Source organism: Nymphaea colorata, chromosome 12 (assembly GCF_008831285.2).
Source record: "Nymphaea colorata isolate Beijing-Zhang1983 chromosome 12, ASM883128v2, whole genome shotgun sequence".
NCBI lineage: Eukaryota > Viridiplantae > Streptophyta > Magnoliopsida > Nymphaeales > Nymphaeaceae > Nymphaea > Nymphaea colorata.
Window position 1 is genome coordinate 14,637,996 of NC_045149.1, and position 16,874 is coordinate 14,654,869.

Consider the following 16,874-nt stretch of genomic DNA (forward strand, 5'->3'; position numbering starts at 1 on the left):
TCTTACAGTCCGCCGGTGGTATTTATGACTAGGAATATTTTTCAATAAAATCTTTTAGTAGACCGTAATCTTTACTTACTTTCTGGATCGACATCATCACCCCTTCGGACTCGGGTAGACCGTAATCTTTTAGTAGATCTTGAATAATCAGGTATTGGTCTTCTCCAAAATCGGGTTTAAAAGCGAAAACCCATTGGCTCATTTAATTTAACTTATATAAAAAATTAAAAAAATTATATTTCAGCCCTGTTAAAAATTTAAACTGACTTCCTTGATGGAAAATACCTTTCACTGTCAATAGCAAGTTCTTAAATCGAACTTAAACCAACAGTTTCTTCACCACAGCGTGGATTTCTTATTGACTTGGAAAAAAACATAATATATAATATCATATGATACAGCAATATTAGGATTTAGTGCACCGATCTCATTTTACATTGAATCTGATATTCAAGGTGATCTGAAATTACTAAGGATTTAAAATACGTAGATCTGAAATCTGATCTGTTCTCCATCACATGTAGATTTGGAATCCACACTTTCTAGATCCACACGTTTGTTTGGTTCAATCAAAGTTCAACGAGGAGGGTACATGTCCTTAGGAAGGAAGGGCTTTCACCTTCCTTTAATCATGTCTTGTAAAAAGTAGGTTTTATGAAAATCAAGTTTTTTAATGTGTTTTAAAAACTTTGTTTTTTTAATGACGCAGCCAAAACCTGGTTTTTTAATAACCTAAAAGGGATTAGGTTTTTCACTCCCTTTTATAAAACCGGGTTCTTTTAAGCCCAGTTTTGTTTGTTGGCACTCAAACACTCTAAAAACCTGATTTTGAAGGCAAAACCAAGTTATGTTATTGTTTAATTAAATTATTCAGGTGTTCTTGACTTTGATCTACGGCTACAAATTTCAGGTCCTCGCAGCCTTGATTTCATGAACAAAAACCTAAAAGGGATTAGGTTTTTCACTCCCTTTTATAAAACCGGGTTCTTTTAACCCAGTTTTGTTGGCACTCAAACACTTTAAAAACCTGATTTTGAAGGCAAAACCTTGTTGTTTAATTAAATTATTCAGGTGTTCCTGATTTTGATCTATGGCTACAAGTTTCAGCCTTGATTTCGTGAACAAAAACCTAAAAGGGATTAGGTTTTTCACTCCCTTTTATAAAACCGGGTTCTTTTAAGCCCAGTTTTGTTGGCACTCAAACACTCTAAAAACCTGAATTTGAAGGCAAAACCAAGTTATGTTATTGTTTAATTAAATTATTCAGGTGTTCCTGACTTTGATCTACGGCTACAAATTTCAGGTCCTCGCAGCCGTGATTTCGTGAACAAAATCAAAGTTGAGTTACCTTAGCTGTCTTAGCTTGTCCATTTTAACATAATTCCTATACACACAAGACTCAAACAACTGGTAAATGACCTTTGACGCTCAAGGGACAGTGCAACCAGAAAAGCAAAGCAACTCACATTCAAGGATTTGATGTTGGAACCTTGTGATGGTTGTCATGCTTAGGTGTGGGGATGCAAACAATTGCAAGTGCAATACTCTAGTTGAAAAGATTTGGTCTATGCAATATTCAAGTTGAAAGATCCCGTCCACCCAAGTACTGAAGCAAGAGAAAACATTAGAAACATATTCAAGTTGTGTTATTGTTTAAGTAAAGAAAAAGTTTTTTTTTTTTTTTTCATTTTTCACGCACATATAAGAGAATCAGATATAGTTGGGTTGTGAATCTCCCTATTTGATTTTTTTTGTGGTTTTCTCCTACAACTAAGATGATAACAATGATCCATCGCCGGGGTCGGCTGGTGTTCTCTTGAATCTGCTCGGCTCGAGGATGGTTCATGTTTTTGTTTTGATTCACATGGATGCTACTCCTTAAACAAACATTATAAGATGAGATAGACTGAATGCTTAGCATGCGGTGCTCAAGCCAATGAATACATTGTAACCACGCCCAGGCCTCAATGTAATCCTAGACCAAAAGACATGGAAACAAAAAGCTTCAGCTCTAGTCTTGGTGGTTCCCTGCACCCAGAATAGGTCTCGCAATACTTGCTAAGACTAAGACCCACACGGCGAGATACTCGGTTCGAATGGCCGGCTTGGTAGTCCGAACCGTGTAGTGGGCTCGGGTGAGGAGCCATGAAGTATACTGATCGAACGCGTACTGAGCTGGCCGCCGGGGAAACTTTGTGAATGATGAGGGCCTATCGGTAAAGTAAGAGGCATTTTTCTCTCGAACGGACCAGATTTCTGGCCTCAAATCGGACGGGCACCATCTTTCTGGTCGAAACCCTTGAGAAAACCTAATACCATGTAAGAGGCCAGGGGACACTACAAAGGAGGTCCTGAAGCTGCCTTCCCCCAGGATAAGAGAGAGGAGGAGAAGAGGGTTTGGGCTTCCGATCAGCGATGGGTAAGCAATTGATGGTCCCTTCTTTGATCTCTATAGTCTCTTTTCCAATTGTTTCGTGGAAGTTCTTATTTCCATAAGATTCAAGGAAAGGGAAGAAACATTTATGCGATGCTTCAAGATTCCTGCACGAGACCTATCTCGCTTTAGGTTTCCGAATGATGGGTTGTGATTTTTAGATACATTCGTGCGGTTGGGATGGAAGTTGAATCCATGACACCTCTCCTCTTCCTTTCATTTTCTAGCTCTTTCTAGAATTGTCTCCTGATGTTTTTTTTGATTTGTTTATACATCTCCTCCGGTTTAGGATTTGTGGGATTTTCCTATTTCATAGATTGTGTTTAGTTTTGCTGGACCATATATCTCCAGTGACTGTGGATGTTCCATCTTCTTCTTCACGGGTCAGATTGAGTTCATTTTTTTTGCGCTTTAGGCCATCAGTCTTGTTTCTTTCAAGTTGTGTTTGTTAAGATTCTGGTTTGACTCAGGACGATATTATCTGTAATATTGGAATCCGTGAACAAATGAGAGTGTTTGCTTTGGTTTTGACTTTTGATTGCATTTCAGTAGTTTTAGTGGTGTTTTAGTTTGTGATGTTGTGATGCCCCTTGTTTAAATGATTGGTCTTGTCGATATTTATTCAGCGGATGTTCATAGTCTCATGTCCCAATGTCGATTTGCGCGGTCATGCAGGTTCTTTACTAAGTATGGTTTCAGGGTCTAGTGTATTCATGTCACTAAAAGGATGGAAATGCGTCCAAGGAAATTATGTCTGAGTTTTTGGTCTTTTTTGGTTCTTACGTGATGTTCAATGGGTACACTTGTCTTGGAAGGTGTTACTCGAACATGGTTTCTTTAAGTAATAGAGAGTGTGAAATTACAACATTGATATAGCTTCTACCATTTATTTTAGGAGTCTGAGGCGTGATAAAGAATTGAGAGGAAATGGAATTGGCAGACGAGAGTGGATTTCTTAACTATTTCCTTAGTCCTCGTTAGGAGCTAGTTGGAGATGGAAGATGAACGGTTATGTCTAATCCCATCTGTCTTCTCATCCCATTCTCCTCTCGTCAAACTGTAGGGGAGCTTTGGTGATTTCTTGTCTCACCTCTTATTTTTCGACCACTAGCACAGCCATAATAAGTGGGAAAACATCATCTGCAGTGTATTCATTCAAAGCAGGTGACTGTTGGGTATATCGTCCAGTCAAAGTAGGTCGAAAGTTGATATCCAAGTATAATCTGTGAAAAGGATAAATCATAATCAAATGTGCATATGTGAAAATAAATTTAACTATTTCACTATTGGGTGTTTACCTGTTTGTCATGATATTCTAGGCACATCCCAGAGTAGGAATTGGAATAAATTAAAGTTTTGGCATGTGCAGGGGCTTACAAGTATGTCTCAGAGTTGTGGAGGAAGAAACAGTCTGATGTGATGCGATTTTTGCAAAGAGTGAGGTGCTGGGAATATCGTCAACAGCCTTCAATTGTTCGCCTCACTCGTCCAACCCGTCCTGACAAGGCTCGCCGACTTGGCTTCAAAGCTAAACAGGTAAATTATTCTTATCCTTGTTGTTGCTGTTCTTTTGGTGTTCAAAGGATCAACTGGAATTTTTTTTCTACATGGTAATGCAACACTAGCAATACAAATCAAAAGAGATTGTATTCAATCCCTAGGAGATTATAGTCTACTGTTCTGTTGTGGTACCACATGTCAAGTTGCCCCTTTGGCTTGATTGGTTTCCTGAGAATCTTGAATTTTTGCTAATTAGGATGCCTTTGATTGTTATTGATTGCATGATTTCAGTTAAATACTTTATTCGCCTCTTGGTCATATTAACTGTCATCGCCATGCTTGATCATAGTCTCTGGAAGGCCATATGTACTCCATCTTAGGTTATGTATCCATCATGTGTGGTACGGTCATTCCAGGAGATGGGTGCTTATAGCACACTGGGTACTTTGTGGTTCAGATGTGGGTCCTGTCCAGATCCAACCCTTTTTCCTTTTAATGCATTGGTAACCCTTTATGAGCTTCTTCTTTTCATCTTTAGTTATAATGGATCAGGTATGCACTATGAACTTATAAAAATTATTTTGCTTGAATCTTATGGATCATTTCCACAGAGTATAAAACTATTTTGGGGTCATTGCAATGAAATATAAAAATTATTTGGCTTGAATTTTATGGATAATTGATGGACTATATTTATACCCCACCTTTTCCTGAAATTTCTGCGTCTTGCTGGCCACACTGGCACTTCTGCCTGTGTAACTTTGACAGGGGAGTGTGTTGTTGCTGTTTTCAATGTGTCTTTTCCATGCATAGTAGACTGGTAGTACTTGCCCAAGACTCATCTGAGAAAATATTCATCTACCATGACAATATGCATCAGAGTCTGTTGGATATTGAAACTAGTAATTTATAAAAAAAATATGTAATATTTATAATGCGCGCTGCACTTTCATGGTTTGTTTCTATAGTTCTTTATTGTATATTTGGCATCTTTCAGGGATATGTTGTTTACCGTGTTCGGGTTAGACGTGGTGGGAGGAAGAGGCCTGTGCCAAAGGGTATTGTCTATGGTAAGCCCACAAACCAGGGTATTACCCAACTTAAGTTCCAGCGGAACAAGAGATCAGTTGCTGAAGAAAGAGCTGGCCGCAAATTGGGTGGATTGAAGGTTCTCAACTCGTACTGGGTGAACCAGGTGAGGAGTATATGCAGTTAGTGGATTTTTTTTTCTTGTGACAAGATTTCTGGGAGTTGTGAAAGATTAAGAATGTTACTAATTTCATGGGAATTTTAGTACGCCAAACTAATCTTCTTTATTGAATGTGGTCGTCGTTGGTAAGTTGGTCTGGCTCTTTATATCCTCGATTTTGAGGCAGTTAACCAAACTGGTATTCTAATTTTGTATATACGTCTTCTCTTTTTGATACTTCTGTCACCTTGACAATTTTTTTATATTCATGTGGTTCTGCTATTGCTTTGGCCCGTGCAGGACTCGACATACAAATACTATGAGATCATCCTTGTTGATCCAGCCCACAGTGCCATCCGCAACGACCCTAGGATCAATTGGATCTGCAAACCAGTTCACAAGCACAGAGAGCTCCGTGGGTTGACATCTGCTGGAAAGAAATACAGGGGCCTTCGAGGAAAAGGTCACCTGCACCACAAGGCTCGTCCCTCTCGCAGGGCTACATGGAAGAGGAACCAAACCTTGTCCCTTCGCCGCTACCGTTAGTACTGGTCATATCAATGTTCAGCTCGGCAGTCTGTGTTTGTCAAGACTTTGTTTTTGTTTTTTTTTTTTGGCACAATTTTGCGGGAGCTTGATCATCCATCTTTGAAATTTCTAGCTTTGTAGGACTCGGCGAGGGTTTTTATATATGTTACTCAATGCACATTTCCTTTCAATTTAGCAAACCTTGGGTTGTGGTCTACCCATCTTGTTATAGTGATGCGTGAAGCCGGTTCCTCCTACAGGATTGCGCTTCTTCTTTGAGCTCTTGGAATCCATTTACGTGATGTATTTTCTTCATTTAGCCGTTCATGTCTAATGCGACATATGAAAAGCTGTAGTCGGGTCGCCAGTATTTTCTATTAGATTTTGAGGACTAGAAAGGTTTTTTGCCCCTTTGAATTCCAAATCTTAAAACGATTTAAGACGGATGTGTTGTCACATTACATGCACGGCCTCGAGACTTTCTTCATTCTTGTATGTGTGTATGCTTTTTATGACAAGTGTCAGCCTCGACGACCAATACCATCAATGCCGATCATGGGCAACAGAAATTATTCTTGAAGCGAATAGGTGCCTTGTTTATTTGTGACCTCAGTTCAGCTACACAAGGGTAGCTTTTTCTTCTTGGTGTCGCAAAATTTTATTCCAGGAGTGGAACCGCGTGGGGCGCAGTTGCAGTGGTTAATCTACTGTATCCCGCAGTTGTCTCTCAGCTCGAAAAGATGTCTCATAGCTGTTGCCCTTTGGATCGGTCCTCATTTCGTCCGTTTGGACGCCAAAGAGCAGGGCCTCCAACTACCGGAGCGAGCATTTTATGCTCATTTCCTAGTGAATCCCTTGTATCATGGGCCCTTGAGTTTTTTGGGTGCTGCCTGTTTTTGCTTCGTGTTCTTGTTTAAGAAGGCATACTGCGATTATGTTCACATTTAATGATTCGATGTAACTACATCTATAACCACACAATGTTTGTTAAAACAAGAATATGGTGCTCGTAAAGCATGTATTATAAGGAATATTAGTTCTAAGTATATAATGATTTTTTTATCGAACAACTTTTTAGAACGACCTTAAACTTTCATATTAAGAGGGCAAAAGGTTCAACACCAGACTGTCTGTTGGCACAGTTAATAAAGAGGCCTCTGCAACCCCATCGTTTATATAGAACACGCACTCAAGCAAAGAGAGAGCGAGATATATATATATATATATATATATATATATATATATATATATATATATATATATAGAGAGAGAGAGAGAGAGAGAGAGAGAGAGAGAGAGAGAGAGAGAGAGGCTTGATTATCCAGAGAGTTCATCCATTTACGGATATCTTTTGGTGGTGCTATCCGTTTTTGCATAGTTCAAGGCCACAGATTTCTTTCGCCAAAACTCAACGTACACTGCGGCGTGGCAGAAGCCTTCTCTTTTCTGAGTCAAGATCAAATATCTCCGCAGTCCTGGACGATGGCTTCGATCCGCGTGATCGAGCCACAAATTCCAGTCTTGTGGACCACCCGAGAGTTCAAATGCAGATTTCTCTTAAACCTACTCAATGCAATTGGTACTGTGGTACTGTGACTCTGCACAACAAGACATGCATACGATCGCTGGATCTTGTCGTCTCTTGCTCACTATGAAGACTAAGGGGGCTGCACCATTTATCTAAAGATTTTCTACCATCCATCGGCCTAAAGCAACATTGCGCCCAAAATATTTTCAGATGGTTAGCTAAAGGTGCCGAAAATAATCTGAAAAGATGAACTAATGAAAAATATCTATACTGGCATAAGTTGCAGAAAATGGGAAAGGCGGATATTTCAGGCCTACAACGAAAGGGTTCAAGAACCCAGCAAATTAATCATGTCTCCGGAGGATCATGGCTTCCTTCAGCAATCAATGGCGTAATGTAAACAATAAGAGGAGCAAATACCTTCTTCAACTGCTAATCGGGAGGAACCATGGACTTCGTTCTTTGTCAACCTACTCTGGAGAGAAGATTCCCCATTGACAATTGGCATGAGATAAGAACGTGATGTGTTTAGGCACATGATATGTTTACATCTGTTTCTGATTTCAATTCAACTAGCGAAGGATTGCCTGTTAGGGGTGGAACCATTCCATAGAATAGTGGGAGGCTGGCTCCACTGGATCAGCTTCTGTGCTCTTCACAAATCGCCCCTTGACTCTTGGCCTCTTTTCGGCATAAGCCTTTCGCGAAGCGTACCGAATCTTCTTCTCAAACTGGCGCTTCTTTCTCTTCTCTCTGTATCTCGACACCCTTGCTTCTCTCTCCGCAGCCGAGCAGCTTTCATTTGGGTTTCTGGTGTCAATGCCCTGAGCAGCAGCTTCTGTGATTGTGCTGCAGCAACCAGAGGCCTAATAACATTTGGCAAATAACGCACGATCACCTCTCTAGTAAATGATGTGTTGATCGAAATACTACCTTGCACAATCTATAATTCAGTTCAAGCCCTGAGGAGTGACGCACCACCCATGTCCGCACATAGACACGATCATCTCTTTTTTTCCTTCTCAAGTTTGTGTTATTATTTTATGACTCCAGAGGTAGACCCTAGAACGGAGGAGTCTCGACCACCATGCGTTATGAAGACATGATATGGAAAAATTTGTGACTAAAATCCAAACATCAAAGCACGAAAAAGAGTTTATTATATCTTACAGCCACAGTTACTGTTTCATAAATATGTTCTAAAAAAGAAAAAAATTAATATAATCCATTATAATGTTCCATGAACCTCATTTCATTTTTTTGGGCCAAATTAACAAAACAGCAACAGTTTATTCTTGGGCGTCGAACTCGAATATCACGGGGCTTATTCCACCAAATAGATCACTTTAAAAGAAAAAAAGACCTTTTATCTTCATCCTTGAACAAGAGGCTACCTTCTTTGTTCTTCCCACAGAAACAAGTTCTTTGTCTTTCAGGGTGTCACTTTGCGCCATACTAACAAACCATACTGTTGCCTGAAAACGCCATCTTGTTCATACGCTACCGGCCTCCTTCTAGAGAAACTCAATGTTTATACAATTCCTTTGTAAAAAGGAAAGACAAGGTGCATTTTTCAATTTCACGATTATCATGTTAATTTGCAGTAACAGGACTTTTTCCCGCGACCACATTATGACCAGTGTCATTCCGTAGACAAGCAAATAGACATGGGGGATGAGAATAAGGTTCATGTTAGAATGATTTTCCATAGAAAATTCTTGCAACAAGGACAACAGAGAAGGATGTGAAAGAATACCAATCAAGAGGTACTCGAGTGTAACCTAGCATTCAGCTCAGAATCTTCAAGCTCCAGAGTTTTAAGAGTTCGATACATGGATTGCATGCTTGCCAATCCATGAGATAGGATATATATAAGAGCCAAAATTTTTTTTCTGGGTCTTCCTTGAAAAGAAACGGCCGTTTCTAACTTCTATCCAGGAAGAAATCGGGAATCTACTCAACAAGAAGCGCACTCAAACACCATTTACACACTGATTACTGCTCCACAATTTTTTGCAGAAATCAAGCTGAAGAAAGACCACACAGAGGGCAGTCAACAGAAAAGAAGCACATGGTTTTCACAGCTAATTCCCCCATAAAAGGAAGCGACTGAAACAAATTAAACATTAGGTGCCCATACAGAATACCTGTCCTTGGACGGGAAACTCCAAGGGCTGAGACGCGGACGAGCTGGCGGTGCTGCAAACATCCAAAGTCAGCCGCTGGACATAAGAATTGGGCATATCATGATTCGAATTCCCTCGACTCGCCAGCCTCATATGTTCCAGCGGTTCCACCGTCTGGCCCCCACTTTGGTGCCAAGAGTTATTATACAGCCAAGTGGGTTCGTCTTCTTGCGGGAAGAGTTGGAACGCCTGGAATTCAGGCACCGGCTGCCGGGAATCAGCCGGGCTTTCATGGTTGTACTGTAGACTGTGAGTGCCGAGGCACATGAAGTCGTGGCCTACTTGGGTTGCCGGCCCCTGGTTAAGGTCGCAGTGGCCTGAGGGCGGCAGGGGAGGATTCATATTAAGCGGGCAGGTCAGTGGGGGCAGCTCGGGGGTTTTCTCTATGAGCTAGGGCTTCTCCTCCTTGCTTTGGACGCTGGGGAGGATGTGGGGGAGGGGGGAGCTGATATTTTTAATGGCGAAAGGAACCAATGGCTGCCAGGGAATTGATCACGTATCGTCTTGCACTTTGATGGCGTGGCAGATTCTTTTCCACTTTTAAAAGCAGGAGATTGAAAAGGGACAAAAAAAGGGAAGGAAAAGAAGAATATCCTCACCCAAGTCTGAGTGCCCTTTTCCTTTTACCAAATAATCAAATATGTGTTTGTCCTCTGAGGCTTCAACTGAACTCTCCCACCATCGTGTCGTGTCCCTTCAAACTGCATTTAAGAAAAGATTCAAACAACTGATCAGAGACAAGACAATTTTACTTGGGGAAAACATCCCCGATCAGTTGAGAGACTTTGTCGCCAAGGCCATCCCCCACCAATGCTCTTGGCATATGTCGGCCTTCTCGAGAGGAATATGTTATTACAGTTTGAATCGGCGACAACAGGTCGCCTGCCATTGCTGTTTGATCAGAAAAGCAAGTGCTGTTCACAAACACATTTCAAAACCCATGTTTTAAATAACTGTATTCTAATTCCAAGAGGCATAATATGTTTCCACATATGATATGATATGGCAACTTCCTGTCAAGAAAAGGGTGCAGGAGGACATGGCAAAAGGCTTTTGCATAAGGTCTGTCAACTCAACTGGGGAAGGCCTTAGTAAACTTGAAAGTTTCTTCAGTTACGTTTTCAAGTGAGGTTAAAGAAAGAAAGCCCTTTTCCCAGTAGGCAGGGTCTGGTCAGGTTGGGAGGGGACCCCTTTGGCAGCGTCCATTCATATGTGCCAGTGTGGATGCACAGATCTGCATGCATGCTCCCGCGCACATATGTCCGGAATCAGCATGATAATTGGAGTTGGCAGGTCCATAATGTGCAGGATGTGATCCAGGTTTTGACACAGATCCTACTGTGGTATAGTCTGGACAGAGGGGAATCAGACTTTGTGGGCATGGGTCCAGCCCTGTCTTGGTCTGCTTACCCTACTGAAAGTTCATCATCAATTGCCAATCAGCAGATCTTCCTTTGGGATTTACTGTCATCTGATAATGTCTATCGGATCTGGGGCTCGGCTCCCCAAACAAGAACATGAACTTCTCTAATACTTATTAAAGCCCAACAACAAATTAGTTTGTTTAATTATAGTTCATACAATAAGTTGAACTTACAATTACATCTATAAAGATTCATTTAAATGATTATAATTATAATCACCTAATGATACAAACTAGATTTAAGAGGATCTATGCTCAATTTTAGTTCATTTAATGAGTTCAACTTGCAGTTACATATATGAATATTCATTTAAGTGCTATATGGTTCTGAAAGATGAACCGGATTCTAATAAGATGTCGTCCTTGAACAAAAACCCATTTTGCTATTTATTCCGTCTATTCCATGACCGAAACAAAGAGAAATACCGATCTCATGATTACCCTCATGTATTGTAGAATCAAACTGTCTATACATATTATAAATGTGATATTATAAATGTGATGCTTTCTGGACCAAATAAATTGGGAGACCTGAAGGGTCGCATTTGCATACGCAGTTTGTGCAGCGGGTGGACTGGAGATTATTAGTCCAGCACAAAGAGTCCGCTTGGTTACATCCCACGATAATTGTGCTGCCTGAACTTGATGTGACTTTTGAGGCCAGCAATTGGTCAACATTGATTGAGATCTGCAATGATTGAATAATTTAATGAACAAAAGGTTCTTATGTAAAGACATTAAATTTTAGTTTAACTTATATAAAAAAAATTTAAAAATTTTATTTCGATCCTTGTTAAAATTTCACATTCACCTCTACTTGCAAACTCCTTTACATTTTACATATATTTTAATTTTGTACAAAGAATTCATGTCCAAGAGAATTGAGTCACCTATTAATAGCCACATGCCAAACACTGTCCCAAAAGTTATACCAAACCCTTTGGGACTGACTTTAAGGGCGGTTTGATGCATTGAAAATATGGAGTTGAAAAGAAAATTTCAAAAACTTATTTCAGGAAATAAAGAAATGAAAACAAAATCAACCCTGTTTGCTGGATTTGAGTTTATGTTCTAAAAAATAAATTTCTCAGTTTGATAAGAATGAAAGATGAAAAAAAAAAGAATCATTAGATTAAGCAATGCTTTGATAGCCCAACGGTTACTTTTTTGATCCTATAACTTTTTTTCCACTCAGTGGAAAAAAAATAGCAGTTACTTTTTTCATTACAAGTTTAATGGACAAGAATTTTTAATTAAAAATTTGAATTTTATTTTCAGTGCTACAGAAAATAACCTGCCCATCAAAGAGAGCCTAAGGGTTAATTTTTGAAATTTCCAACGAAGAGTGAACAAATATATATATATAAGGAAGAATTCGACATATTTTTGGCTATTTGTCAAGTGTGGTGGAGATGTCATCGACGAATCTCAGGAATTCAGCCATAGTACATCATACATTATGAGGAAGAAAAATAACTAGTGACGCACTTTTCATAGAGGGACCATGACGATTACACCACATCCGACCCTATGCTCTTTTGGATGGATGATCTTCTACACATATAAACGTGGCCACACACGTCACACATACTATTTGGTAAGGGGTCGCCATTTAGATGTGATCTTGTGAGGCCTTTGGAGACCCCCCGAGCATACATAGATGACTATTTTTTTTTTTACTTTTTCCTTCTCCAGAGTGAACTTCATTAATAATGATGCTAATGCACCACCTAGTGATGAAACAAATGAGATGTAAACTTTTGTTTCCAAAAATTTTATGTTTTTGGAAAAAAAAAAAACATAGTGTTTTTTAAATCATATTTTGTAGGAACATTTTGTTTTAAAACCGCAATGCTTTTCTTGTTGATGTTCGTGAAGTTGGTGCTGAAAGATTGTCCTGTAATGGAAAATCTGTCAAACAGTATTGCTCCTCTTTCTTCCTTTATTTCCTGCTTATTATTTTTTTGCTTTTCTTGGTGAAAGAGACATAATCTTTGCAGATTCAAGAAGCATCGGAAGCTTTTATATCCTTCCAGTATGATGAGTTATTAGCCTTTTTTTACGCGATCTGATTTTGTTCGGTTTATTTTCGTTTTGTTTTTTCTTTTTCTTAAATATTTTCTAAGGAATGGAAGAAGATAATAAATTTTAATTTGTTAATTAGCTATTGCGACGATAACTGACAAATTTTCAAAATATGTGTATGATAAGTAACTTTCAGAATAATATTGTCATCTACTAAAGATTACTAAAATACGTCTGGATTTAAACTGAGTCTGGCGTGTCCATGTGAGTGCAATCAAACATGCGACAAACTGTACAAGCTCTTTTGTCAGTGCGAATACAAATAAAAAATTGGACATCAGGACACCGCGTCTTCCAGAACACGAGGCCACTCTGTTCTAGGAACAATTTGTTCTGCAATCAAAGAAGCGCCTCAGTAACCACGTTCATGTTTTTTGTCCAACAAGATAAAAACAGAAAGCTGTTAGAAAACGTATCAAATTTTGCTCTTCCAAGTATATGTTGGGATTTTTTTTTTTCATAAAAATGGCAATTACCCATTTAAATTCCACAATCTTTGGCAGAAAAATCATCATTGTTGGGAAAATCAGTTCCAGGTTTGACCTAAGATCCTTGCAAAGCATGCTACATTGCTGGATGGATCCATGGATTTTAAATCTGAAGTAATCAAACGCCCTCCTGCTGTTTATAACAATATTTATGGATCCAAGGTCTTCACTTCCACACTTCTCATAGTTTTATTCCACCACTGCGGTGGCTCATTCAAGTGAAGTAATCAAATGCCAGACAGAATGATATGAGTGGCAGAACGAATGATGCATCTACTTCACCGAAAGAGCTCATACTTCGACGCCGACGCGCAACAAAGAGAGAGAGAGACCAACGCGGTCCACTCAAAAGATGAAGCAACATGAGTCATGAACAGGCAGGCAGTCTTAATTCCGCGCCCCAAAAAGGAAAGCGAATTGAGAAAGCGAGAGAATAAAGGAAAACCAATCATCATCTATCTATCCTTTGCTTGCCTGTGTCCGAGAGAGAATGCATCACATCTATCTTTGTGTGGTGTTGGATTCGGGAAACGAAGGGTGGCAATGGCCAAGGAATCAAGTGCATGCCACTAAGAGTACCCACCGATTCGCTTACGACAACAAGATTCTTGTAAGTGATGTCTGCTATCTGTATTTTGCATTAATTTGAACGCTATTCATCATTCCTGAAGCAGTTAAAAAGAAAATTCTTGATTTAAGTAGCCAACCATAAACTCTCATATATATATATATATTAAGAAAAAGCTTTTTCTCTTTAATTTCTCAACCACTTCAGGATCCTCTGCACTCCATAATTTTTGTTCAGCATCTGTCCAGAGATCTGTTTCAAACTATTCTTCTGTTTCCTGGCATTATATATACCTGTATTTCTGTTGATCATGTGGTGTACAATATAGGTTTCAATCATTGTTGTCATATACGTAAGGCAAGACATTTGCATCTCTTCGAATGTTGGCATTTTAGCTTTTGTTTCTGTTTCTCGTCGCTCTAATACTTTTTAATGCATGTTGAAGAACAGTATAAAGGCAAAGGCGGTGTTAGAAAGCTTGTGTGGAAGACTCTTTCAACAATTCCCTTTAAATCTCAATGTTTGGAGTCGTTTAAACTGTCATGTTGACGTAATTTTACATAGCAGATACAGTAACATTCTGATTTCAGCGAATCAAAGGTTAGTTCTGAATCATAGTCACAAAAAACTTTCTCGGGATTTAAACAACAATGTTTTTCGCTTGATAAAAAAGGGAAAAAGAGAAAAATATGGCAAATTTTTAAAAATTGAAATAAAACTAAAAGTGGGGAAAATAAAATAATTGAGAAACTAATAACACAAATGTCAATAATTTAATTTCTTAACGGTACCTGGTATGAAGCTTTCATACAATATTAGTTTTTATACAACATAATACCAGCTATCTTTAGATTAAGCAGTTCAGACTTGGAGAGATCTTGAAATTGGACTTTAATTTGATCAATAACTGCATGATGAATCTGAATTTGATCGATTGGTGGATGCTTTTCCTTTTCACCAGATGGAACTAAATGAATCCGAGTTGATCCTTTAAACTTAATTGGTCGACTACAATGTCCTAAAGATGGAAATTCTAGGTGCTTTTCTTGATTTCCATACTGAATGAAGTTCCGGAGCTTCGTGCAACTTTGGGACAGAATGAACCACGTAGATCAAGATTTTACTCAATATGTAATTGAAAGGATAGGATCGGATAAAAACTGGATCAAAGATTATCCGGATCTCATCTGTCACTTTGTTAAGTAGCGGGAGTGGATCTCAATAGAACCAAACATCCTACGGTTAACTAGTCAGCGGAACGAAGGCTGAAACCTTAATGCAAGGTAAATTAAAGGATCCATTTTAGCACAAGCTACATATTTGAGAAAAACAAACAAAAACCAATCCAGAAGGAGTCCAGAATCTATATATATAAGATCTGAGTTTGATATTTGACTGTGCTCTAATAATTTTATCATTAATGACGACCAGTTTGGCATGATGTTTCTCAAGTACTTGAGTTAGGCTTCGATACTTTTTCTTGTGGAAGTTAATGGTCTCAGACCGGCGGCAGTGCCATGATTTTTAGCTATGAAATTGGATTCCAATGTATTTTGAGAAAACCAGATATATGAATCATGTCTACATAATTAAGAATATGTTTTCCAATGTATTCTTATCAAGCCAACCGTATATATCAACCTACACTGCCAAATTTTGATGAAATAATGACGTAGAAACTTGTGCATGGTCTTGAAGATTGCATCTGTACTCGTTTTGGATGTGGATTTCAATAGTTTGCAAGAAAGACATATCAAGTGGATCGGTGTTTGGATCTTATAAGCATATGGCTGACTGCACTTGTACCTCTCAGAGTACGATCCACTTAAATTATTCAGAAAAAGCCAGGATGAGGCACGTTGATGAGTGCTAAGTAAGAAGCAATTACTGACCGGTAGTACAATGGTTAAGCCTTTAGTTGTATTAAAATGCGATTTGATACTTCAGCTTTTTCATTTATGATGGAGGAAGCAGTTAAGCGTCATCTGCGAATGTTAATTCGGTGCTTTATTTTAATTGCTTCATGTGCACTTTATATTTGCTATTTATGATAGATATGCTATCAAATGAGAAGGTACTTAATTACATCCATCCCTTTTTCTTTACGTTTTTTTTTTCCTTTTCCCCCCTCATGTGTAGGTTAGGTTTTCTCTAAATCCCGTGTTTGCATGGAGGCAGAATGAGGTGGGTGTTGGCACTAGACGTCTTTACATGCAGGTCGGCGGCCGCGTTTGTCTCGTTTGTAGCAACTTGGCTGCCTATCTAGCCTCCAGATGTACAAAGAAAGCAAAGGAGATTATTGCACCCAGGTCTGACACAGCTCAGAACCCCAAGGGCATGGATAGTTTGAGAAAAGGGGTGGGGAGAGAGAGTCGGCCTTTGGATCTTTTTTTTAAATGATGGGTTGTTAACTTCCTCCTCATATTTAAAGGTATATACATACTTCTCATTCAAATGGGGATCGAATTCCAAAATCAGATCCACAATATCAAAAGGCTGTCCATGCATGATGGCTTACAACCACTACCTTTGGTGGACATGACAGATAGGATTACACTACTGTCTTGTTTTCATAAACAATGGTCTTCCTTGTCCATCGTTTGACGATTTTAGAAATAAAACACTATGTTCTTCATGTTTGGCATTTGTTTCGTTCTTCACGTCTGGCGTTTGTTAAATGCCGCTACTAAAAAATAAACAGAAAACAACGGAGTAAATATAACCAAGTAAATGGAGGAGTGGCCAACATGGAGCAATTATCGCCAAGAGCCTATATATATGGGAGAACTTAAGTTCAAATATAAATTAGTCAAGTCCCGCCTTGGCTATTTAAGATAGGCCTGCAGATTTGGATTGATAGATTGAACAGGAAATGCGAACCATTGGCATAATTGCATACGTAAATATTTGTTCCTTCTTTCTATTAAGTGAAAGGAAAACTGTCA

The 16,874-nt window shown here is 39.0% G+C and overlaps 2 protein-coding genes across 2 annotated transcripts; one reads left to right on the forward strand and one right to left on the reverse strand.

Moving 5' to 3' along the window:
* Positions 1-2,260: 2,260 nt before the first annotated feature.
* LOC116266461 (60S ribosomal protein L15-1) lies at positions 2,261-5,868 on the forward strand. The gene is made up of 4 exons (XM_031647697.2): positions 2,261-2,419; positions 3,804-3,970; positions 4,932-5,129; positions 5,424-5,868. Exons 1-4 carry the CDS (start codon positions 2,416-2,418, stop codon positions 5,667-5,669), a joined length of 615 nt encoding a protein of 204 aa, XP_031503557.1. The 5' UTR covers positions 2,261-2,415; the 3' UTR covers positions 5,670-5,868.
* A 1,545-nt stretch (positions 5,869-7,413) lies between these two features.
* LOC116265337 (zinc finger protein CONSTANS-LIKE 3-like) lies at positions 7,414-9,839 on the reverse strand. Its single transcript, XM_031645893.2, has 2 exons — positions 9,327-9,839; positions 7,414-8,045 (listed from the first exon to the last, which is right to left on the reverse strand). The coding sequence occupies exons 1-2, from the start codon at positions 9,705-9,707 to the stop codon at positions 7,770-7,772; spliced, it is 657 nt and encodes a 218-aa protein (XP_031501753.1). The 5' UTR covers positions 9,708-9,839; the 3' UTR covers positions 7,414-7,769.
* Positions 9,840-16,874: the final 7,035 nt, after the last annotated feature.

Bases quoted from the DNA above. Each gene is read 5' to 3' on its own strand.
- LOC116266461 (XM_031647697.2), top strand. The intron at 3,971-4,931 runs GTAAATTATTCT...GGCATCTTTCAG, and splicing joins TTGGCTTCAAAGCTAAACAG to GGATATGTTGTTTACCGTGT. The intron at 5,130-5,423 runs GTGAGGAGTATA...TGGCCCGTGCAG, and splicing joins ACTCGTACTGGGTGAACCAG to GACTCGACATACAAATACTA.
- LOC116265337 (XM_031645893.2), bottom strand. From the start codon at position 9,707: ATGAATCCTCCCCTGCCGCCCTCAGGCCACTGCGACCTTAACCAGGGG. The intron at 8,046-9,326 runs GTATTCTGTATG...AAATGTTATTAG, and splicing joins AGTTTCCCGTCCAAGGACAG to GCCTCTGGTTGCTGCAGCAC.